Here is a 24,964-nt window from a genome sequence, read left to right as displayed (position 1 = left end):
TTTTTTTTTTTTTTTTTTTCCGGGACAATGTGGGGTTTATTTTTGTTTTGTTTTCTAGCGATCTATTGGCAGAAGACGATACGATGAGAACGAGGACCTCTCGGACGTGGAGGAAATTGTCAGCATCAGGAGTTTCAATTTGGAAGAGAAATTAAAGAGTAAAATGTATCACGGGGATTTCGTGCATGCCATGGACGGGAAAGGTAACTGCCTGGGGTAGGGGGGGGTGTGTGGGGGCTGCCCAGCCCGGGCTCTCCCCGCTGCCGGAGCCTCCACGTGGAGCTCCGCGCTTGGCTTCGTATTTCGCGCCCGCTCCCCCTTCCCGGGGATCCGGTGACGACGCCGGGCCCAGCAGCGGGGGGGCAAAGGGGGTGGGGGGGCCCTGCAGCTGCTGCCCCGGGGCCCTGCAGCCCACACGGCCGGGGTTTGAGGGGAGGGAGGGAGGGGGCTGCCCCGTCCCGCACCCTGCACCCCGCGGGTGGGTTTTGCCCCGACACGGGGCATGGGAAGCGGTGTGGTGAGAAATGACAGCGCCTTTGGGTGTCCCCCCCCACACCCCCCCGTGATTCGGTACCGTGACCCCGACGCACCACCGAGCTGTTGAGGAATTAGTCCTGGCAAAGGAGAGGCAGAAATCCCAGCCCCCACTTAGCCGGAGGGGATTCCTGCCCCCTTCCCCCCCACCCCTGTTGAATCCCGGACCCCTTTTACCAAAGGATGCTATTGATGAGCCTGTTCACCAGGGTCGGGGACTTAAAAATCAATAACTTCTTTGTGTTTCTATCATATATTAAATTACAGCGCTCCCTGAAGTGAGTTGGTTTGCTTAGGTGACTTAAATTACGGCGCGGTTAAGCAAAGCCAGACAGCCCAGCTCTGCAGCGCGGTTGCCGGGCTGGAAGGAAAATGGGAAAGGTTTGCCCGGGAATCAAACGGGCCGGGGGGGAGGTGGTGAGTCACCTTTATTTACTTGCAGCGTTGTTGAAAGGGATCCTGAATCCCAGATGGCTATCACCAAAACTCGGCCTTACTGAGGACTCCCTAGGCTGAACTGGTTTTCTAAGGAAAGAGTACTTTGGGCTGTAATCCTCCTGGAATGGTTATAACTGTGGAGCCACTAATCTAGTTTAGAAAATTTCCTTTTCTCCCTTAGGCTTAGTTTTGCATGAGCATTTTAAGCTCCTTTTAGAAAAGTTAATGTGGTGGAGAAATTAAATACCTATCTTGTTTAGGAAGGTATTTGTTTAGGAGATAAGCTCAACCCTGACCCCTCTTCCTCCAAACAAAACAAACACCTATTTTTTAGCTGGGAAATGTTAATTAATTTTCCAGAAAATGATTGCATTCTACCCTCATCTTCCAAATACTCCAGTGGTTGCCATTGCTACATGCTAACTATAATCCAATCCACAGCTTCCCTAGCTCAGCAGCTCTAAAATCTTTGGGCAGCTTTCTCCTTTCTAGGGAACTTGAAAATAAATGAGTGTCTTTTGTTATTTTGTTGTGGTCTGTGTCTGCTTTGTTCGACCCCACAAGGGATTTAAATGCTTTGTTGGGGCATTATGAAGAAAGGGTCTGCCTTCCTATTTGCTCTGGTTTTATTTTTACTATTGGTTTATTTTTTCTGTAAATCTGAGAGTTGAATTGAATCTAGGCAAAACAATGACAGTGGTTAGTAAGAATAAAAAAGTTGGTTTATATGAATACATGGAATTGGTTGAGCGATATTTATTTTTATTTCCCATGTCCTTAATTATTTTTAATGATAACTCTTTGAAATTTTTTTTTTTTTTGCTAGGAATGTGGGTTGAAGATTTTCCTCGAGGTGCTGCAAGGCACTGGTGTGATTTTTGGCTTGAATACAGTTTGTCATAGCTACTTCTCTGGTCTGCGAGGCTATATAGCTGCCTCTGCTTCTCTCACCAGTGTTATTCTTGATGTTTGTTGACTTTCTGTCTTGGATGAGTGTCCTTAAAAAAACATCTGTGGTTTATTTATTTGCTTACCTAAAGCCAGTAGTTCTAATGGGAATGCCTATGAGAAATGAAGATTTCTCTAGTACAGAAATACTTATTTGGTAACCTTAGTTAATTGGACTATTCATTACACTTATTTTGAGGCTGGTAGCAATAAAGTTTCTGTAATTTTAATGTTTTTATAAATGGATAATTACTGTGCTCTGATTTGGTGACTTTAAGTAGGAATATTATATCCCTACTTGTCATAATTACTAACTGAATACAGCAAGGAAAAAGTTGTAAAAATAGAGGGAAATACATCTGCAGGCATGGGAGCTTAGCCACTGCCTCCCCCATTTCTTTCAGTATGGGGTTTTATAGCAGAGAAACATCACCGATACGAGCTTGAGTGTGAGGTTCTGGTGCTTGCCTGGGGAGCGTGTACATTGCTGGCTGAACCTTGGAGAAGTTAAATTACTTGTGGGTACCTGAATATGATACATAAAGTGCATAGTGTATTTGGCAGTGTGTAGTATGTTTTGAAGTGCTGAAGAGTCAAGCAGTGTTTTCCAGTTTAAGGTAGCATATGGATGCTATATAAAAGCCATTTTTTTCCTGTAAAAAGGGGGAAATAGCAGAACCATAGAAACAGAACGTGGCCACTTCAGGAATTCCTCTTCTCTCTGTGACAGAAGGCTCCAAATGGAGCGTGGGGTTTTGTAGGCACGGCTCACCCAAATCGCTGCCTTGTAACTTCCCCTCTAATCCCCAAATCACTGCTATTGTATCGGACCATTGCATAAAGAAATCCCCAGGAAGGACCAGTTCTGTGTAATCCTCCAGATACTGGTCAGTGTTAACATAACAAATTTATGTTTAATTTTCAGTTTGCTTGTGTGATATACTGTGACTCCCCCACAAAAACTATGCCTTTTTCACCATCTCCCTAAGCACCAGGAGCTGTGTAAGATTTCTGTCAGCTCCTGCAGTTACATTTCTGATTAATTAATAATAATAATTTTTAAAAGTACTCTGAAAGTAATAGTAACCATCGCATAAAAAGAAAATGATGTGTTCACAGAATCAGGGCTTTCTGCTATACTCAGCACTCACAAAACCCGATGTTTTTTCCTAAGTAGAAATACACAGTTTAAAATGTATAAACTTAAAACATACAGTTTAAACTACACGTTTACTCCAAAAGTACTAGGCTGATTTGCAGTAATTTAGTTAGGATTATCTTTTAACTGTTAATTTGGTATTTCATTACAGCCTGGGTGTTTCAACCCAGACCTTAATTGACAAACTCTGACTGGATTCTATTTTATGTGCATCAGTGAACAGGAAAAATAGAGAGCAGCTGGGAGAGCATTGTCTGTCATCTGGTTTCCGGTTTGGACCTAAAATATGCATTCTCTTTATATTTTTCTTGAAGTGATAGTGGAGTTCTTTGGTGAGGAAAGAGAAGTGGGTAGCGTTTTGAGAAAATGTAATGTGAGGTGCTAATGGCATTGTAATTGATTTTGGACTTTTTATTTTTTATTCATTATTCAAACAGATTTTACTTTTGAGTATGTGCAAAGAGAAGCTCTCAGAGTTCCCCTTATCTTCAGAAATAAGGATGGACTGGGAATTAAGTAAGTTACAACCAATTCTTGATGATTAATAAATGCTTTTATAAAATAACCATTATGCTTTCCACTTGTATGTGATATTTCTTTTGATGATCTCAAAATGTATTGCAATTAGTAAGACTGTCAGCACCCTTGAGAAGAGGAATGATTATTTTCCGCTTATAAACAAGCAGATAATGAGGTCTATAAAAGTTAAGTGCATACAGCATGGTACTACACATATCAAAAATAAGTCAGTGATGAAAGTTAGGAATAAAATTCAAAGGTTCTTGCATCCAATCCATGCTGTAATGACAGAACAACCTCCCTTCAATTTTTGACTTCTCGGTTGTTTTCTGCGTTACAGGTGGAATGTCTAATGCTGCCTGTCATTTTCCATTATCATTGTATCTCTTCAGAATGTTATAGCTCTGTAAATATTTAATGACGTCTAGTTAAAATGTGGTATTATTAGTCTTTTTGAGGTTGCATTTTGTTAATATCCAGTCATAAAGGATTTGGTATTTTAATAAGAGAATCCTGCAAGTTTCTTTGTTGAAAGTGACAGTGTGTAAGAGAGAAATACTAAAATTATATACTTTATCAGCCACATAATGCATAGTTTAGATAAATGTTACCTAATACTTTTGGAAATTAGAACTGTGTAACTGATTATATCTGGAAGATGGAAAATTAATTCTCTGAAAGCAGAATTACTTTGCTCAGTTTCAACTAGAACACCTCAAAGTTTAGGGAACTGAAGAGTCCCAATTATTTAAATATAAACGATCAAGCCACCCCACTATAACTTAGGGAAAGAGAAGAAATAGTGTTGGGGTCTTTGAGAAGCATATGTCACCTTACTGTAAGAGCAAACAGGAGCTGCTGTGATCTATTTAATGGTTGGACTGGGTGATCTTCAAGGTCTTTTCCAACCTATCTAGATGATTCTGTGATATCCTCATGATGTAGTAAAATAGTTTTATATGCTGAACTCTGAACAAGAAGTGCTTAATAGGTACTCAATAATTACAGTAATGTTTATTTTGTTGAGCCATTATGTTGTACTGGGATTTTTAAATTTTAGTTATTAAGACCAGCTATTTCTGTACTTAGTCCTGGATGCACAGTCTAGTTTCTTGTTAAAGAAAAAAAAAAAGGCGAACACCAAGATACCATCTCTTTTTTTTGTTTGTGCAAAGCCTTTTTCCTATATTGCATCCTAATTTGTTGATGAAAACGTGCACGTATTCTGTAATCTTTTAGAAGACAGGTAGAAAACTATTAAGTGACAAAGGCTGGTCAGTTCTTAGAGTTTCTAAATAGTTCTATGTTCCTATTTAGTGTTGTAGAAAAATAATTTGACATCCCAGTTCCTTGCTTCCTCTCAGCCTCCAAAAACAGGAACTTTCTCTCCTAGAATGATTTTTTCCTGCTGCATTAGAGCCTCTGTTTTTCTGACCCTCCTTTTGGCTTCTCTGCTCAACTTCTCAGGAGGTTTTCTTTCATTGGAGGTTGTTGCTACTTTTTTGTTTTGTTTATTTCTTCAAGAGATGCTTCTCTTGGAGGAGTCAACTGAAGGACATATCTACTGTGGAAAATGGTGAGAAATCATCTGAGATAACTGCTCTCTCTATATGCATTGGTTTTAGCCTGCCACTTCTGAAGGGCAAGGGATAAAAGTGGCAAGAATTTCTTCTGGAAGAAGCCATCAGCTCTCCTGTGTGAAACTGGGGAGTGTTTAGGAGCCAGGGATACTCCTGCACCTTCCTAGCAGCCAGATCTTCTTTCTGTGTATGAGGAAGTTCACAAACTCCCCACAGTACAAGAAGAAAACTGGGGAGATTTTTCACCTCTTACTGTGCCAATGGTACCTGTTGAGCTAGTGCTCCATCAGCAGGGAGGTGTGGAAGTGTGAGCTCATCCTGCAGACACAAACATTACTGGGCTTCGGGCCCTGTAAATGGCAGGGCATTATCAGAGGTGGATGATGAGTACTCCAGCCTGGGACCAGTGTCTCCTGTGGCTGCCCGTACCAGACCGTGGTGCCTCCAGAGCTCAGGCTGCCAGATGTGCTGTAGATGTTGCACGAGATCCTTCACAAAGATACCTTTGTGTGTCTGTAACCACAAAATAATATCTTTTTCTTCTTGATAGTTCAATATTCAGGATTCTTCGATGAGGCAATTTCACCTTAGACATTTCAACACTCAGATCTCAGTTCACACATCGTCATCGACTTCCTTATTGTTCCTGTGCCCAAAATCTGGCCAGCTGCCATCTGGCACTCCCCTCCACTTTCGGTTAGCTGTGTGCTTTCACTGAAGCCTCCTGGTGTGATATTGCCTTTGGAGAGTGGTCTTTGGTCTTTCTTGATCCAGGGATTCAGAGACACCCCAGGCTAATGGGATGATGTAAAAGTAATCTGTTTTTTTGTGTCATGTGTTGGCTTGTTTTAATTCAAGATGTGTTGTTTTTAGATGGATTTGCAGTCAGCCTTCCTATTCCTCTTCCTTCCTGGAAGCCACCAGTAATGTTTGTTAGGTCCTTGAAGAAGGGAGCCTTTTGTCTGTGTCCCTGCCCCTTCTGTGGTTATATGCCATGTGTACACACAGGCCAGGTTATAGATGTGTTTCTGTGTTCTGCTGAGGCAAAAAAAATCCCCCTGGCCTCAAATGCTTATGTATATGCACACATACATGGCAAATATTCACGTATAGATGGCCACACCTCAAAGAAGACTATTGAAAATCAGGTACTTTTCTTTGTAAGCGTTATCAAAGCAGTCAAATAAATAGCAGTTTTGGAACATGCATTGGAAGTGAAGAAGTAGCAGCACTGAATGCTGGGTGCCTTTGTTTTCAGTTGAAGTTCTGCAGCTCTGGCAGTCAGGATAATGCATCTTTGGAATTCTCAGCTGGGTTGCGAAGAGGTGGAAGAGGAGTAAATGCTAATCCACAGCAAGAGTTTTGGAGTCACTCACTCAACTTTGTCACACACTAATGCTTTGGATAGTGAAGGAGAAATATGTGTTTCGGTTTGCTGTGATGAGCTTAAAATAGTCTCAGCAGCCAGGCTCAACTAGCCAGCTTTTCAGTTTCCTCCCGACTGCCAGTACCATTCTGATACTATTCTGACATCTTTCCTCCTTTCTAGGGCTGTTTCCCTTTCTCCCTTTTGTGAACCATCCACACATCATGTGCAACAAATTCTTCTAGCTGGAATTCACTGTCAGAAAGAGAGTAAAAATACTGAAGCTTTTTTTTTTTTTTTTTTCTTTTGAGGATAGTCTTGGTGAATTAGTATGCTGACAAAAGTAAGAACAAATTTTATCTGATACACGAGCTTTGGATGGTTGTTGCTTGGTATCAGTAGGATTCTGTTTCACAGTTAATTGGGTGAATTGTTTTTTTATTTCCATTCTCTGCTGAATCATTGAATACTGACTGCTCTGGGGGGTTAAAATGCTAGAATTTGTAGATCAGTAATCTCTTATAGGACATTCAATATTCTAATATTTTTTTATTTAATGAGCATGACTTATTAGTTTGAAATGATGTTGTAAAGGAATTGTACACACTTGGGCATAAATGTCACTAGAGTGAGAGAAGGTTGGAAACACAGTTTATGTGTATTTTAAATGACAGAAGTGAAATGCGTGAGCAAACTTTCCTGTTTGGCACTCTGCAGGATAACATGATTTAATTTTATTTACGTTTCCACTTTTACGTATGTCTATCAAAAGTAGCTGGCATGCAGTATATGAGTTTTGTGGATGTGTAGATACATAAATGCTGTATGAGTTGTGTTCCAGGAAGATCAAAATAGATTGACACCTGCCTAACTGATCCAAAACGTTGAGCACCTTTAGTCTCATCATCCTGACATTTACTGCTTGAATTAATGAGTGGCATAACCAGCCGTCTTCCATCACTAGAGCGAGACTGGGCAGTTTGCCTCTGGATCCGAGTCATCTGCTGATTAGATTTGGGAACCTTAAGTTCCACTTCAGGCTCTGGAGAAAATTATGTTTTACTGGGTCTTTCTCATACTTGTCCAGAAGAGACTCTGTGTATCATGATATGGTAGATTAGGTGATCCACATATATGTGGGGTGACTTTTGAGATACAGTGGTCTATAAAATATGTGATATAAGATGATTTTTAGACTTCTGACTTTTTGGATAACTGATGATACGTGCTTCCACTTCTGTTTGCTGTTAAGCAGTCAGCTTGCACGTCTGTGCCTGGCAGAGGTACAAAGCATAGCTGAACAGTTTGGTTACTGTGTTTGGAGGTACTCCGAAATGGCAAGGAATGAGATGAATGAGGAAAAATTATTGTAACGAAACTCTGAAAATTGCTTCCCTGTGTATTTCTGATCCTCGTGAGCTGTTACCCGTATGGCTAGAAGCAGCAAAGTCCACCTGTGATCTTTTAGCAGAAGAGGAGCTGTTTTTCTCAGAGGGTTGTTTGGTGTTTCCAGGAGTGCAACTCGGAGAGAGAATGCTGTCAGGAGAGATGTTGTCTCTTTTATCTGAACAAGCTGTCATCTTGCATTGTAATGTGGTTAATCAGATACGTATGCTAGCCAGAGCTCATCCTCATTAGGTTTTGAATAGAAGACCTCCAGAAAATCTTTAAACATTCACTAAAATGAAAGTTTGCACCCAGTGCACACTAAGGTGTTTGCATTTCTTTTCTGTTTGAGGCAACGTGATCTCTATATAACAGAATGCTGAAAATCTCAACTGTAGTCAGTCATAATTTGGTGTTAAGTCACCCCACTATACTATTCTTTACCTATTTTATCATTGGAAGCATTCAAAGTGTTTTTACTGAGCATACATTTGCCTGAAAATGGCATAATAGTGAGGGGAAAAAAAACCCAACCTCTGCTCAGTTCTTGCGTTGTTGGTATTCTGGATGTATATGCAGAAAAACAAATGAACCAACAGTTACTGATTAATATAGGACTGATGACATTTAAGAAAGCAATTTTGTTTTGGCCATCACAGTGCTGTAGCAAACCGGCCCTAACTGTGTGCGTGTGGCAGTCATGCTGGGTGGGGCTGGAGTCGAAGCAGTGCAGTCAGTTATGGTCTCAGCAGCCAGCAGCATGGGTTTAAACTAAAGCTGGACCTCTCAAGGCAACCCAACTACAAAATGTGTTCTTGCACTCGAAACCCGCTGTGTTTAAGCCTGAATTCTTCTCTTGGTGTACTTTTTCTCTAATGTATCGTACATCCTGAGATTGCAGAGGAAAAAACCCAAGGGTCTGCCAGGTGTGCTCTCTAAAGATCTAAACGTGCAATTTTACTGTTAGGGAGGGTTGTATTCTTCCTGTTTTAGTAATGTTTATTGTTGGCTGCTGCTGGAGCTCTGAGAAAGATCAGATTTGCTTGTATGCATCTGGATTAGGGTTGTTACCTATCTTGGTTGTTGATTTTTATTTTGATTTATACAAATGTGAAAAAGATTGCCTGTCTTAATTGTTCTACGTGTCTGGCATAAAATAAAGGCAAGCTGTGTCATTTGAAGATAAGGCTCTCATGTTCATGTAGCCCACAAATAGTTTCTCCTTCCCCTACTTTTTACTTTCTAGTGCTTGGAAAAAAAGATGAGCTCTGAATGAACCCTGAAGGTCAGTAGATTCAGCCTGTTTCATTCCGGCGAGGGAGTGAATTCCAAAGCTGTGGGGCCCTCGCAGCTAAATGCAAAGATGTGAGGGTTGGCGGAGAACTAACAAAAGATATTGTCCAGTCTCCACATCCCACCAGAGGAAGGTGATAAGGGTAAAAGAAAGTGGACAAACAGATTTTGGCAAATAGTTCTCAAGATACGTGCATGACAGTAAAAGCATTTCTTAACTTTACCTTTCAGTGTTTTCTTAATAGTAAAAACTATTGCTCTAAAAGTTTGCCTATGGGCTGGATCGTTCTGATTTCTAATTGAATTATATCAAAAGTCCGTTATGACCAGAAGTTGTTTATCTTCAGCCCAGGGCTGTACAAGAGGGACCTAGCTGGCAGGTCCCACAGGGCTGTTTTTCATTACAATTCCTCAGTCAGTTTGTGTATGAGCGAAGTGTAAAATACTGTCATTAAAATGAAGTCAATCAGCTTTAAAACCTCACTACTGTTTTTGTTTTCTTTTTCTGTCCGGTCTGTATGTTGCAGAATTTTACTCTCTACCTGACAACTAAAACTCACTCACCTGAGGTACACGGCTATTGTCTAATTACATGAAACCCTAAAACATTGCCTGTGTTAGAAATGATCGTATACATGCACTGACATTGGTGAACCAATTATGCTACCATTTAATTTAGCTCTGAATTAGCCCAAATTGAATTGAACAATTTCCCTGCCCACCAAATACAACCAGGTTGTCTTCTGCCAGACAAGGAGGATTGGAATACTCATTATAACAAAGGGGCTTTAATTCATTATCTTTGATATTTTATTCCCAAGCAGTGAAGCCAATCTATGATGATGGGACTTTGAACAAATTGGTTTACCACTCTATGCCTCAGTTTGTACCTGGTGGCATACGTGATCATGCTCACCTTGGGGGAATATCGGTGAGGCACCACCAGTTGCAAACCACTGCAAGTTGCTTAGCGGGAACAAGCTATAAAGGTTTAGGATTTGATTGAGCTCACCCCCAACCCCTTCCTTTCCCTCCCACTCCAGTGCTGCTAGAGAGTGCTTGAAAAGACACCTCTTCTCCTCTTTCATTCTGAGAAACTTTTGTACACTTGCCAATGCAAAGATGTTATGTATGTCATTAAAACTTGCACTGTCCACACTTCAGAGAGGCCTCGCTTGATTCTACCTACTGCATTATGGACAAAGAGCACTATACATTTATTTCTCTTTTATTATGGTAACGAAAGTGTACCCATACTTATCTTGACGGTATTTAACATTGCTTTCTTTGCTAATTATAGAATGCCTGACCCGGATTTCACCGTCAGAGATGTGAAGCTATTAGTGGGTAAGTTATTTTGAATGCACTGGATTAAGTCTATACAGAACAGAATTGCTTTGAAATACTTGTCCAGTTGTGTTTGTAGACATTTGTGATAACTCTCAGAATCTGGGAGAAGGCATGGAGAAGCAATTTGTAAATTAAAAAGGCTGAGAGAACCCTAATTAGTGGTTGTGCTGACCGGACTCTGATCTCATGCTGGATAATTGGACATTGGAAAGAGAGTGAATGCTTTTGCTCTTAACAGGTGTCCTACAAACACTTTTGTGATCCTGGAAAGCGGCAGCTCTATTGATCAAGTTCCTTTATTTTTAATCTGTTGTTGAGCATCTGTTTGTAAAAGGTATGATTGGAGCTGTATCACCTTTTGCCTGTGCTCTCCCCGCAGTCTTTATCAGTGTCAGGCCAGGTCAGTGCTTTGAGGAAAGGTTGCTAAGAGAGACTGAGCACAAAGCTTTGCAAACTGCCTGTCTTTCTGATAAGACACAAACCAGGGAAGTGGTGACTGTAATCATCAAATGTTTCCTAACAGTTTTTGCAAAAGAAATTTTTGTAACTCTTAAGAAAAGCGACGTTTTGAGTAGGAGATTATACTGTATGTTTCTCTGAAATCTGCTTTTACTGAAGATGGATGTGTTATTTATTGTTTATCTGAAATTGTTACTGAACAGTGATACTGCACTGTGAAGTCGTTGCTGTGGAGCTAGCTGAGGTTTGGATGTGTTAGCTTCAGTCCTTCACAGAGACTTTTAACTGCATTCCTGCTATTTAGAATTTACTGGGTTTATTTCCCTGTGTTGTGGAGTTAATCTTTTAAATTAGCCTAACTGCTGCATTCTCAAAGACAAATTTTTGAAAATTACTTTTGAGTTTAATAATCAATAGGAATATCAAGTCTGGAAAAGATGTAGTTAAGAAAAACAGAGGAGAGGAACTTGTGCCTCATTTCTGCTCACTTGAGGTTATCTCTGAGACAGGGGTTATCTCTGATAACCTTTCTTCACAAACAAAACTTGGCAATGTTGGTTAATTTATGACCATTTACAGTGCGGGAGGGGGGGGGAAGCCCCAAACCTCTTTGGCAGAAAATGTTAGGGAAGTGGTGTGGGAAGTGCCATTTGGTAGTATTTCTGTTGGTCGATCTGCAGTTAAATTAGGAAATAATATGAGGGTACTTGGAATTCCTCAATTTTACGGATTTCCTAAATACCTGTATGTGCACGTTTGTAGGTCCAGAATACCTCTCTTTGCTGCAGAGGAACCTTGTGTGTAAACCTTGTAATCATCTGGATGCAGTTTGCAGTTTTCTGTGAATTTGTTGCAAAGCTGATAAACTGCCATTTCTGTCTGTGAAACGGCTGAAGTTGAGGGTCTGACTTTGAGATGTTTTGTAACATCATAGTGTTGCATAACGACATTGTTTTTTCTGTACAACAGTCAAAGTATGGGAGTTGCATTTCCTCAAGATTGATGTACTTTGAAGTATTAGGGGGGGTGTGGAGATTCCTGTGTACATGGCCAGCAAAGCGGGAGGATATTTATAAATACAAGTAGATTTATAAAACAATGGAACAGAAATAACAATTGTAATTAACTTTGAGATTAACTTTAATGTTAAAGTGCGCTGTTTCTCACAGCTGGTTCAACAATCCATGTATATACTCTTGGCCAGATACTGCAAGTCATGGCTCTTTTTTTTTTTTATTGTGTTTGGACAAACTCTCTTTGGAGTCATTGTACTGAGCCTGTGATGTGGTCAAGAACATTGTCACCTGTTCTTTTTTTTTTAATACCGTTGATGACTTCTGGCATCACAGGTGGAAACTTTGATTCAAAAGATCGAAAATATTTGGGAAATGGATTGTTATACCTGAAAAATCATGGTTCTTATGGCCAATCGTTTCTGTCGCTGTGGAATTTGTGCTGTAACAGGCACATTGACACTGAGAGCACATGGGGACAATTCCTGTCTCCATGCCAGATTTCCAAATTACCTGCTAATGACTTCAGGAAACACTGGTGAGCAATTTTCCTATTGCCTATCAGTGCTGATAATTTTTTCTACTTTTAGGTTAATAGATATGTTACACTCAGCATCTAATGTTCAAATAAAGCAGATGAAAAGCCTTGTTTTATTAACATCTCCTGTGGTGGTTCTTGCCCGAACCTCCAGGTATCTGCGTTTCTGAAGCGCAGTGTTTTCAAAACTTTTTCAAGGCCTTGCTGAACCTGGGAGGGGAATGATGTTTTGTGACCGTGAAATGGAATGATCATAACTCTGCATCTGAATGTGTGTGGGAGTTGACAGAGAGAGAACATAGCTTGAAAACTGTTGTGTTCTCTGTAAACTTGTCTTTTGAAGCGCTTGTCCTTATAGTATGCTGGTGCTATTTAAGCCTGTCATTTGTTCTCTTTTCTTATTTGAATCGGGGGAAACACATTTGTTATAGAACATTTTAAAGAGATGGTGCTGGGTTTTTCCAAAGCACAAAAATTCCATAGGAAGTTACTGAACCTTTGGTCTCAAATTACTCTGAAATCTTACTTTCTGTTTCTAATGTGATTGTTGTATCATCTCCGTATCTGAGTACCTATAAGTCACAAAGAAATAACAACAGTTGGTGCCCAGATTTTTAAAATTTCTCTTTAAGAACTGTAGTCTGTGGCAATATTAAGGAGGGAAAAAAAAAAAGTGGGGTTTTTGATCATCATTTATGGTTAATTTTTTTTAGTGTTTTGCCAGACTTCCAAAGAAATATTGCCGTTGCTTGTTGGATTTTCTTGTTTTCATTGCTTAAAAAATACAGATACCAGCTGTAATTTAGGTTGGTAATGTTTATGACCTGTTTATGACTTGCATGTTAGTGTGCATGAGTGTGCACCTATGTGTCGTGTATGGAGGAAACACTCTTCCCATATAGTAGCTTTACATTAAAGAGCAAACACTTTAAACTGCACGGTTGGAATAGTGGCCATAACTTAGACTCCTACCTCCATATGAAAGATATCCTAGATACTCTTTAAACCTGAGATGGTGGATTAATTTCAGCAGTTGGAATTTGTCTGATCTCTGAAATGGCTGTGAGCCAAGAATACAAATGGAGAAGCAGAGAGGAATTGCTGGCCTGCTTGGGAACCTGAGACAACTCTTGAAAAAAGAAAAACTCTGTTGTAATTTAATAACTATTAAGCTTTGTAATTTCATTGTCTAAGGTGGATATGATTGCTAATTCTGAAGGACACAATGTCACTGTCATCTCTTCATAAATTGATTTAAAATTTGATTAAGAGGATCATAGACTTTCTTAATGGCTCTCTAAACATCTGCCACATCTGCACTAAAAGTCTGATCAGTTGTTTCTGCAGGCTCCTTATTTTTCACTCTTGGCATGCCATGCTGTGTATTGGTGGTGTTAGTATATGCATATGGACTACTTAAAAAAACAAGTGCAGAGCAGTAACTAGTAAGTATTGGGGCTTTGTTTTATTCCAAAACTTTTTGAAATTGTCTTCAGTTCTGCATAGTATCTTGGTTTATGCCCTTTTTTTCTTTGATGCTCTCCTAGTCCTTTGTTTTAAGGGCTCCTAGAAGTTCAGAGTTGTTGTCCCCATTGACCACTACTTTTTCTCTGTAACTAGAGTCAGGCTTCCAACCATTAAATGGTGTATCTCAAGGATTTTCCCAGCTAGGGCTACTGGTGGGGCTCTCAGACACTGTTGGTTTTTTTTTTCCTGGCTGCTAGTCATGTAAATGTAAGTCACAAAGCTCCCTAGAAAACCCCAGAAGTGTCGTTACTGAAAGAAGAAAAAAAAAAAAAAAAAAAAAAAAAAAAAAAAAAAAAGGGGGTCAAGCTAGCTGAAGAACTGATTATGGGGAGTAACAGGTATATGAACTGGTAAGTGCTGGGACAGCACAATAGCTGTTACTAATTTTTCCTCAGACTGTGTCATTCTGAGTGACTTATTGCTTGTGTCCAGAAGAGGCAGCTATACAGAAATAATTTATGTTTTCCAGGCCTCTTGTGCTGGCTTCTTCCACCAACAGTGGTTCTGGGCCACAGCATGGGGGGGTGTCTGTCACAGATGGGCAGAAAAGAGAAAGCATGTTTTCCCAGCTGTGTACACTTGACTCTCCATACAGACGTACATACCTGTGTGAATGCTTTATGCTAATCACACTAAAGAACCAGTGACATACACTTGCAGCGTTAACCTAGGGCTGAGCAAGGGGAAAGCAAGCTGTTCGAAAGCTTCTGTGGTTGCTGTTGACCATCTCCAGCTTTTGCTGCTCCTGAATTCAAGGACCAAATGCAATCATTTATTTTAGTCTTTGATGTCAGAAAGCCAAGCATTCCATTTTTTCATTTGTTTGATTTTTGTCTTGATATTATTCTTCACAGACACTATACGATCTGAAGAAGGGAGCACTAAGTAGTTTTGGAAGCTATGAACCATATCAAGGAGAGAAAAGGAGGAAGTGTACATGAATGTGTGCATCAGTCTATCAGTCTGAGCTCCTTTCTCTTTCTTTGATTACTTTTTTTTTTTCTTTAAGTGGTTTGCTTGGGTCAGCACTGATTGAATTTAAAAGAGTATCTGCTTTTCTGTGGCATCTGCAGTGTCTCGCCCTTTGACTTGTAATTGATGTCTGCACTGCCTTTGTCTTCCTGGGTTGTCACAGTCTGCCCAGGAACTCCCTGGGTAGATGTGGAGTCCCTGCACAAGCCTTGGTGTCTGTATCTAAACAGTAATGGCTAGTCTGGATATATTTGCTTTTATTTTTTATTTTTAGCTGACCTCTCTTCAGTTGGCTTGCCACAGGCTGGTGAACTATGGCCACTGAATCCCAGCTTTTATACTCATACCTACATAAACTAAATAAACCACTAAATAAACCTGAGTGGTGCTGCTGGCTCTGTAATGTGTATCACCTCCTCTTTCTACAGGCTGGTGTAGCTTTGTGTGCCAAGGTATGTATTATACACCCCCAAAGTCCAACCTTCAATACTGGTTAGTGGCAAAAGGGGTGATTTCAAAACTTACTGAGGATTGTAAGAAAGAAAAGAGACTTTCAGTTATTGTGATCCCTGGGCTGAAGAGGTTAAAGTTGTGACCACAGCGGTCACTTCTGTAGGATCAGCAGCATTGTTGTATGGAATTCACCGTGCCCAGCCAGGCATTGTATCAGTGGGAACATTGCAAGTACAGGACTTACACTATTCATGGGGTGGTCTAACAACTGACATCAACTCACTGATTGATTTTATTTAACTAACTCACTAAGGGTTTATTTATGGAATTAAAAAAATAAGTGTAGGAGCAGTGAAGAATGTATCATTAGTCATGTATTTTGTTGTTAAAATCTGGTGCTGTGGACTAGACTGGGCCATAATGCTTACATGGATAGAAAATGTTTGGTTCCCTTCATTTAGTTGCTGTGTTCACAAACTGTGTTGAAAGGCTTTGGTGTTCTCATCTTGTATAAAGAGCCCAAGTAGAGTTGAAAGCAGCAAAGCTTTTAATTGTGATAAAATTTGTGCATTGAGGTATGGCAGTAAAAAGCAAACATGACAAAGCTCCAGAAACTGTTGCAGAGAGCAATCTTCATCTGGCCCAAGGAGATGATGCACAAAATGGGACCTAATAGATCATTTCAATATTTGATTTCTGTGATTCTGTCAAATCTTTAAAGACCTGGCAGCAGGCTTTGATCTCCAAGACAAAGGGTGAAAGGAAAACCAAGGCTCCACATATCGCGTTGCTTTCTTTGCTGGGAGTAGCTGAAGAGATACCTGATTGTTGCTGGGTTTTGTCTTCTCATTAGAAACACCAAAAAAATAGGAGCTGAGCCAAAAAAAAAACCCAAAACAGTTGCAAATTGAGTGTTTAAAGAAATATGTGTGAAGGTCTCTGCCTCAACTATGAGTTTATAATCATGGTGTCAGTGTCGAAAGATAATAGAATAAATTACATCATTAAATCCCAGATGTTTTAAAGGGAAAAGTGTGATAAATAGGGGGTTTGGCCCTGCAAGTGCAGGTCAGCCTTCCCTTGTGCTGCTGACAAGTACCGGTTCTGGAGGAGATGCTGTGTGCAGTCACACAGCTGCTCATGGTTTATTCACTGAGTGGGTAAGATGTTAAGGACTTCATCGTACTGCACTGAAGTGAGCAGCTGACCATTTTTTAAGATCAGTGGAAGCAATTAGACCTGCAGAGGAGTATTTCACTGGCTGTTAAGTGGTTTGTTTATTTTTTTCACAGGGAAGAGACCCAAGCAAGTTTTCTGAAGTTTGGCACTGCAACATTTTGCTCCTTGTAGGAGTAACTGCAATTACCAGTGTAATGGTGCACAGTAAATAGTGTGGCATTCTTTTCCCAGGTGGAAACTGGGTTGAAAGGTGAAATGATCTGCTCAGGTGACTGTTCAGTGTGGTGCTGGAAACAGAATTTGGGGACTCTCAGCTTCAAGTTTTCCTCTAAATGATAAATGATGTACTGAGAGTGGTGAGCCATGGCCTTTGCTGTGCATGGGACTGAGATGGGGTAGAACAAGTTCCCTTACTAGTTAATGTAAGCAGGCTGATTTAAATAATTTAAATTCACTTGAGACAGAAAGGATTTCTACCCATCAAGTGTATGTAACAGCCATAAGCTGTATCTTTCAGGTAGCTATTTTAGTTCTGTTAAATACACATGCTGCTGTAGTCCCCAGGAACTCCAGCTAAAATGAGAATATACATGCCAGGTACTTCACAGAAAGGCAAGGACCCCCTAATCCATACTTCTGGAAGTAGGTGATAATGAAAGGGGAAGGGAAGGAGATGCAAACGTTGTAGGTAATGATTATTCTAGGTTTATAAATTGTGATTTTAAAATATATTAAAAACTGTACACATATTTATGGATTAATGCATATACATATGTGTACATTTAATTCAGTACTCCATCAAGAATGATAAGTGGTGTCTCCACAGAAGAGAAAATTGTGGTGGTGGTGACTGCAGATCAGGTGGGTAAAGGCAGGAGGGAGGGCAGAAAAACATTTTGTTTTATATTAACATCCATTTCTTCTGGTGTGTTAGCACAATAGTTCCCAAGTTGGCTGTGCAAATATGTTCTGCTTTTAGTTAGTAGCTACTCAAAAAAGCTGAAAGCAAACCGTATAACTGTCTCTGAGTAACTGCTTCCTAGTGATTTTTTGGTTCATTCCTCCCGCGTGTTTGCTCCCCCTCTCGAATTGATCCGTTCTGAAAATTGTATCATGGTTGAATTCACACTGAACTACAAAGCGAGTTGAGAGGCTTGTAGTGTGGTCTGCGGGCAAGTAGGGGAAATTTTGTCTTAATCAATGTACAGTTCTCCATCCTGTGAAAGAAAATTAGCCGTGCAGATACAAAAGAAGGACAAAGCAGCCACACACTGCAGTTCAGAAAACTTTCCATCATTTCTGCTGAATAGGGACCTAGTGTTGCTTTTTCTATAGAGCAACGCTCCATTTGTTTCAAGGAAGTTTGTGAAATTGGAGACCGAGAGGAGTTAGGAGGGAGGCTCATTAGAGAAACTTTGTTGTAAGGAGTGCTTCCCAAAATTAAACAGGCTGCTCAAAGGAAGTGCAAAAGTCTGCCCTCAGACTTGCATCCAAGTCTTGATTAAGATGTATGGTTCTCCCCCTGTGCAGGGATTTGTCCTGTGAATGCGAGTGGCACGTTTGGAAGAGCAGAAGAGCTGAGTCAGGAGTCGTTAGCTGCTGGATCTCCAGGAATCTTGTGTGGAGGGACAAGGAGGCAGCAGTGAGGTCTTTGCTCTGTTCCTAGTGTCCAAATTTTGCAAACCACAGTAGATCAGGGTCTTCTAGGGGAGAGGAGTCAACACTGATCTCATGGGAGGGGGGTGGTGGTGTACTTGTATGAAATATTTACATTTGCTGTAAGATTTCTCCTCGTGTTGCTCATGGGGTTTTTCGTGCCCCACAGTGTGATCTGTGCCTGGCTTGATCTCTGGGTTCTGCTTTTTTCTTTTTCATGTAAGTGGGACTGTTGTTGGAGTATTAACCAAAACTGAGTTAATGAAAGCGTCCTCATTGTTGTGGTTTGGAAGGCCAATGTCTACGCTGTTTTATAAAAAAACCAACTTGTGAACATGTTCTTCAGCCTGTGAGGATTCCGATTGAGGGTACCTCAGTCTCTGGATCCTGCAAGTCCCTAAATTCATCAAGGGACTCGGATCCGCAAGAGACAGTCCATCTCCAATAGCTGAGAGGAGCAGGGGGATCCAGCAGCAGGAGAATAAGGATGGGTCCTTGCAGGATGAGGCTGAGCTTGGACGTTCCTCAGAAGTGACTGTAAATAATTGCATGTCAGTGCTGTTCCCATTGGTCTGAGGATACAAACCCAGAACCTGTGTTTTAAGGGAGCTGAGTTAATGTACCTGGCTACAAACTTCTTCAAGGGGAAAAAAAAGGAAAAATCAGAAAGCAGTGTCTGTCAGGGCCAATGATTTGTCTCAGATGTTATAAGGCTATTTGCAGTATTACAACAACATGTGTTTGAGATCCAGTCTTTATAAAAACAAACAGTTCTTCCATCATATTGCTTTGTGGCCAAAACTTGATTTAAAATCTCCCACTATTTTTTAAAAAGACTTTGTTTTTAAAATCAAGTTCCAAATGTCCTCACAGTCATGCTGTTGGGACTGCCAACGTGCTTTGTGCTCCGAAGCATCTCTGTAATTGGGAAATCTGCTAAGTCAGACCTTGACTAAAATCAGCAAATAAATATTACCACAGAAAACGATAACTTCCAAGTGTCTCTAAGCTAGGATGGAGTCAAACCAATGGCCTATCAACAAAGGGGTCTATAAGCACTGCTGATGTGAGCTGGCCAGACTTCTAGCTGTTGCATTTCTTCTTAAATATAAGAACTACAAAGAGGAAACATCTGGACAATTAAAAAAAAAAAAAAACAACAAACCAACAAGGCACTGTTTTATTGAAGTGATTCATTCCAATTATGTCTAGCAGGTTTCTCTTTTCCAAGTACAGCACTGGAGACCTATTGGCTCATCCTTTTGTCTTTGTCGTCTTTTCTTTCTTTTCCTTTGAGCGACCTCTCCTGTTTTCTTTGTATCCCTCTTTCTTTGATGAGGCTACTTTGCTGTACAGGACTGATTTTACTCCCTAATCTCATAGTAGCTTGTGTGGAAGTACAGATAAATCTTTCCAGACTTGAGCAAGTGCTATTAGGATACTCTTACCACCCATGAACCAATAATGATAGAGATCAACATACTTTGTAAGCAGGACCAGTAGGACTTGACAGGTGGGTTTTTGTTTGTTTATCATGGGTTCTGTTCGTTCTTTATGGGACACCAGCAGTTGTGTATATTCATCAGACAACGTAATATGATTTCTGAACTGTTCTCTCTGCTCTGTGTTTGCTCAGGGCTAGGAAGAATTACAGAATTGTGGAGCTGCACTGTATTCTTTCCTGGGTAGAATTAAAATTAGAAACTAGACTTCAGAGTTTCTGAATGGATTTTTTTTTCAAGTGAAGGTTACATTAGTGATTTTCCTACAGTCTGAGGGTTCCACCTAATTTGTTGAAAATTAAAGTGGTTTGTAGCAGCTCTGAAGCAATCCTTTGGGACTTTGGCATCCACTGATATTAAGGTAGAGCAGTGCACGTGTAAAGTGCAAATCTCTCTATATTAATAAAGTGGCATATTGCAGACTTTCAGAGGACATTGCTTCATTGAACATGCACTGGGTTTGTGCCTCTTAAATAACTTATTGTTGAAGAAGAAAAGCTCCAGTCTGTAATATCAGAAAGGGATGTTGGGACTAGGGTTTAGTGTCACTGTATGATTCTCCACTGCAGCCACCAGTGCTGGTGCTGGATGCACATCCCTCACCCTGATCTTTGTGGAACTGTGCTGTGAAGCAGGCAGGGAGCTGACCCCACTTAAAAAAATTATTTAAGCCTCATCAGTTTCTTGAGTATTGGTGAACAGCTTGTATCATGAAACCAGGATCTAGGGCAGAGAGAGGTTAAAACTTACCCAGTGTTCCTGATAGACTGGAAATAGAAACTTGTCCCTCTAATTCCAGTACTGTGCTCTGATGCCAGACCATCTTTTTTCATCTAAACTGGCATCTAGTTTCTGCTGTTGCTGCCTATTATGTGCCCTGGTATGGTGTCGCTATTCCCCGTGCTACCCGTTGCATCTAACAACTTTATTTTTTTTTGCCATACTAATTAAGCAAGTCTAAATTTGTGTCCTGTTCATTATCTTCCTCCACTTCCCCACTTCTGGCATTGTTCTGCTATCCCCTTCCTGTGTGCTGGCATGGGCTTTGCTCTTCCTTGCAGTAAGGTGGTTCAGAAAGTTGAACTGGCAGAAAAGTCACAGTCTTCCTCCCCTGCAGAGAGGGGGAGGAATATATTTATATATAATTTTTTTAATGCTGTTTTAGCTTTCAGCACTAACTGATGCTGGGCTAAAACATGATGGATGTAGCCTTCTGCCTCTGTTGTGAGTTTCCACTGGGGAGCTATGTGTCAGAAGAGTGCCTGGTGAGTGGGCCTTGATCCATGATTAGGGCTTTTGTGCAATAAAATTAATAAAAAGAAGGTATTTGATGCTCCCTCTTTATGCTTTTTTTTTTTTTTTGGCTCTTAGAAATAAAAATGAAATACTATAACACTCGCCTATGTTTAGCATGTCCGCTGACTTGCCATTTTGGAAGTAGAACCATTTCTATTTTTAGAGCTGAGCTTCCTGTTTAAGCTCTCTTTAAGTTTGTCCTTTCCCTAACACAGTCAAACTCTTTAAAAAAATCTAAGTTAAACTGGGACAGTTTTGCTAAAAACAATCATGTTCATGTCCGGATATAAACAGCAGTAAATTCACTTTGAATGAACGTTATGATAAAAATTCAACCTCTCACAAGAATGTATTTCCATTATGTCAAAACATGAAAGTGAAACTGAGCTGATGTGTTGATGTGGTCACGGTCGTCTCAAAGTCTCTGTCTAGAAATGGATTTAAAAATGAGTTGTCCACGAGGAAAAATTATCCAGAACAGCTATTTTAGAATAACTCCCTGTAGTCACACTGTTCTTGTGCAATAAGCATCCTCTGCCTTAGCTCATCCAAACTAGAAAAGAGCTGTCTTAATCTGGAGGAATAGCACCCAAAATCCTAAATATTTCATGGTAGTTGTTATGCTCTACCAGCATAATTTACTTTAGTCCAAAATGACTTTCAAGTGTAGCTATGCTGTTACGTAGAAGTACATATTAATATCAGCATGTTCTGGGGGTTTGATGTAATCACAGCTATATACATCTTCAGATGTCCTCATTCAAGTGTGGATACTAGATGTGTGGTGGTGTTGCCGACCCTTTGATGGAACACCTTTAAATACCGGTCTAGACCAAAGGAGGGCTGCAGGATTGCTGATCTAATTCACAAGTTAGTTGGTAACATGAATGGTAGTTGAAGGTCATCTTCTATTCCCTAGTTGCCAAGTATCAGGAGAATCCAGGCCGTGCTGTTTGTTACCGGCTGGTGATGAGGTTTCAGGAGGGCAGCCTTCCCTCCCAGTTCTGGCTCTTTCACTCCTGCTTGTGCTGTGCTGGCTCTTGCTCCCAAGGTCCTTCTCCTGCTTTAGCTTTGGTGCATGCCTAATCCTTCACTGATTATCAGCAGAAAACTAGAAAACGGAAAATATTTTCCTGATATTTTAGTAATCTCTATTTGCTTGCCCTAAAGTTGGAGGAGTGCCAGGGTCAAGGCGAGAGGTCAAGGCTGCAGAGCCAGGACAGGCTCTGGGAGGGGAGACCTTGGCAGAGCAGGGAGCTTTTGAATCATCTCAGCCATCTCCCAAAACCTCTCCATGGTGGAGAGGTGAGCTCCATCCCCAGGAGCTGGCTGCTGGGTTGCAGGCTGGGCTCTGTCCCGCGTTGCCAGATGCCCTGGGCACAGCTACACTCTTCTTTCCACTATTGATATTACTAGAGGAGCACATCACAAGAAAGTATCTAAATAAAGCCATAAAACCCTAAATTGTCCTTTCCTTGTTGGGGTGTGGTTTTGTGTCAGAGGCAGCTTTTCTAAACATAAAAGGAGAATAGATTGCATTGATCCAATCAATGCTCCTTTGTACTTGGCTTTTGGAAAATAAAGAACTCTGCTACTGTCAGATTAACATGTCACTTAATGAAAGAATTTAATTTCTGAAGGATTCTTAGTATGCAAAGATGCTCTTGATAGTGTAGAGTACAATGATACTATAAAATGTTCTTAACATGAAATTATTTAATTTTTATAACATTTTTCCTGTATTTTATGTTACTGTTAAATATATTTTATGTTGAGACATTTTAGGGAACCATCAATAGTCTTAAAATAGATTTGGTACATAAATAAAATATAGGATTTTCAACAAAGTTACATCCCTTCCCACTTGCCTTAGAACTTGTATTATTTTCCTTTTTGTAATTATTGTGTGCTAGCTCTGTCTTTTCAGCTACCTGGAGTATGCTTGTACTACAGGTTAAAGCATTTAAATACTGTAGAAAAACTAAAAGTAAAATGTTTCTTTGTATATGGATTATTTTTGTTTCTTTGTGGTTTTCACTGGCTGAAATTTCAAAGCATCACTGGAAAATTACAGTTTATGTTTTGGGTAGATGTAAGGATACTAATTGATTCTATATAATGCTACTAAAACACATTATTTGCCCTGAGCCTCTTTCTTTAGTCTAGTCCTGTAGCATTAAGGCTTAAGACTTTTTGCTGGCTTAAGCTCTTCCTGAGGACATGCTCTAAATACCTTACCTTTTGTTGCGTGAAAAAAACTAATAACATGGGTTATTGCAATTTGGCAGTTTTATACCAAATGATAAAGCTGCAGACACGGAAGAGGGGAAGGAGGGGGAAGGTACATGTCAAGTGCTCATAGCTTTACATCTCCATAAGAAGGAAATAATTTAAAAAAAGGCTCCTGCTCTGCCGCCAGCGTGCGTGTGCTGGGGAGCTGGGTGGGGGGCAGATACTTGGGCGAGGGGTGTAAAGGGGAAAGACAGAGAGCACTGCAAACAGGGAGCTGGATGGCTTGTGGATATTTGTTTCATGGTGGACCAGGCTGTGCTGGGAAAAATGCTGGGTGAGAAAACTAACTGGGAGGTGTGGGGCAGAGATGTGTGCAAGTGTCCCAGCTGGACTCTTACTTCCCTTTGTTCTTCTGTGCCCTCTGGTGGATCTGGGAGCGATGGTATTGGTACGTGTCTCTCCTGAGTTGTCCTTATCCTGGGTCTGAAACACTGGGAATGTCGTGAATAGCTCCTCTTGAGCAAGGACTTTCTGCTCTGATTCACGTCCCTCCCAGTTAGGATGGAATATCATAATAGTCTCCTGTGGGTAGCAGATGAATACGTGCTTTCCAGCTCCGGGAGCTCCGGAGGGATTAACCAGGATGCAAGTCAAAGCCTCAGTCTTTAGGTGCAATTAACCCACTAGTGAAGCTAACAGATTTCCTAAGGCTCTGCCAGAAATCCTGCTTTACAAATCAAGGGTTTTTTTTTTTCCCAGTAAGAAGCATAAAGATTAGAAAGGACCTGCAGGCCTGTCCCTTGGCATTTGAGGTTGGTTTCTGGTTGTAGATGCTATATTGTACCTTGGGCACAGATCTTAATTCAGTCACAAAGGGTTAAAATATTCCCCCAAGGTAGCTTTATCCTCTTAATGGACAGGCTCGATAATCATTCTTACAGAAAGGACATTCTCTCTTTCCTCTGCAGTGGGAGAGTCGCACCTTTTCCTGCTGGTGGTGCGCTGTGGAAGAGACAGCAGCCTAGAAAACACTGGTGTAATTTTCACTTCTGATTCACAGTTCCTGTGCGTCTCTCATGTTCTACTGTTGGTTCATGTCTGCTTTGCTAATGGACCACCTCTTGCTTCTGCTGCGGCTGACAGCAGTGCTGAATCCACATCAGGGCAAAGAGCAGGCTGTTTTGAAGACTGGAGTCTGGTAGCCTGGGTAATGCAAGTCTGAGGCTGTTTCAGGTCAAGGCAGAGGAAGGCAGTGCTTCACATTTTTAGAACTGGGAAATGGCAACTGTTGGACTCCAGAGGAGATTATTATAGTCCCAGAATTTCCCATTCACTGTTCCTTTTCTGGTAAATTGTTACAATATTCTATACACAAAGTGTGGGTGCAAATTCTGCAGGAGACGTTGATGAGACCTTTGCTGAATGACTTCGGAGCTGGAGCCCATCACTCCTGAAGTCTCTGGGGTGGACTTGCAGAAGCTGTGATTTGTGAAAGCGTTTGCTGATGCGGGGAGGGTGCCTGTGTAACGTGCATTCGCGAAGTGCAGTTCTCTTTCTGACTAGA

The 24,964-nt window shown here is 40.7% G+C and overlaps 1 protein-coding gene across 6 annotated transcripts in view; it reads left to right on the top strand.

Annotated features, from left to right (window-relative positions):
• The first annotated feature begins 56 nt into the window (after positions 1 to 56).
• The window catches only part of KDM2B (lysine demethylase 2B), a 116,449-nt gene continuing 91,541 nt past the window's right edge, over positions 57 to 24,964 (top strand). For 2 of the 6 annotated variants that reach the window (XM_026859723.1, XM_026859722.1), the window contains exons 1-3: positions 57 to 203; positions 3,517 to 3,595; positions 10,524 to 10,570. In XM_026859723.1, coding sequence (XP_026715524.1) covers positions 164 to 203; positions 3,517 to 3,595; positions 10,524 to 10,570 — 166 coding nt within the window. In that variant the 5' untranslated portion in view covers positions 57 to 163. Of the gene's footprint in view, positions 204 to 3,516; positions 3,596 to 10,523; positions 10,571 to 24,728; positions 24,748 to 24,964 lie in introns of those variants that run through there. The other 4 variants (XM_026859724.1, XM_026859725.1, XM_026859726.1 and 1 more) reach the window with 3 other exon arrangements.

This window comes from Athene cunicularia (genome assembly GCF_003259725.1).
Source record: "Athene cunicularia isolate RWA chromosome 15 unlocalized genomic scaffold, athCun1 chr15_part1, whole genome shotgun sequence".
Lineage (NCBI taxonomy): Eukaryota > Metazoa > Chordata > Aves > Strigiformes > Strigidae > Athene > Athene cunicularia.
The sequence above is the reverse complement of the archived record's forward strand: the minus strand, read 5'-3'. Positions and strand labels throughout refer to the sequence as shown.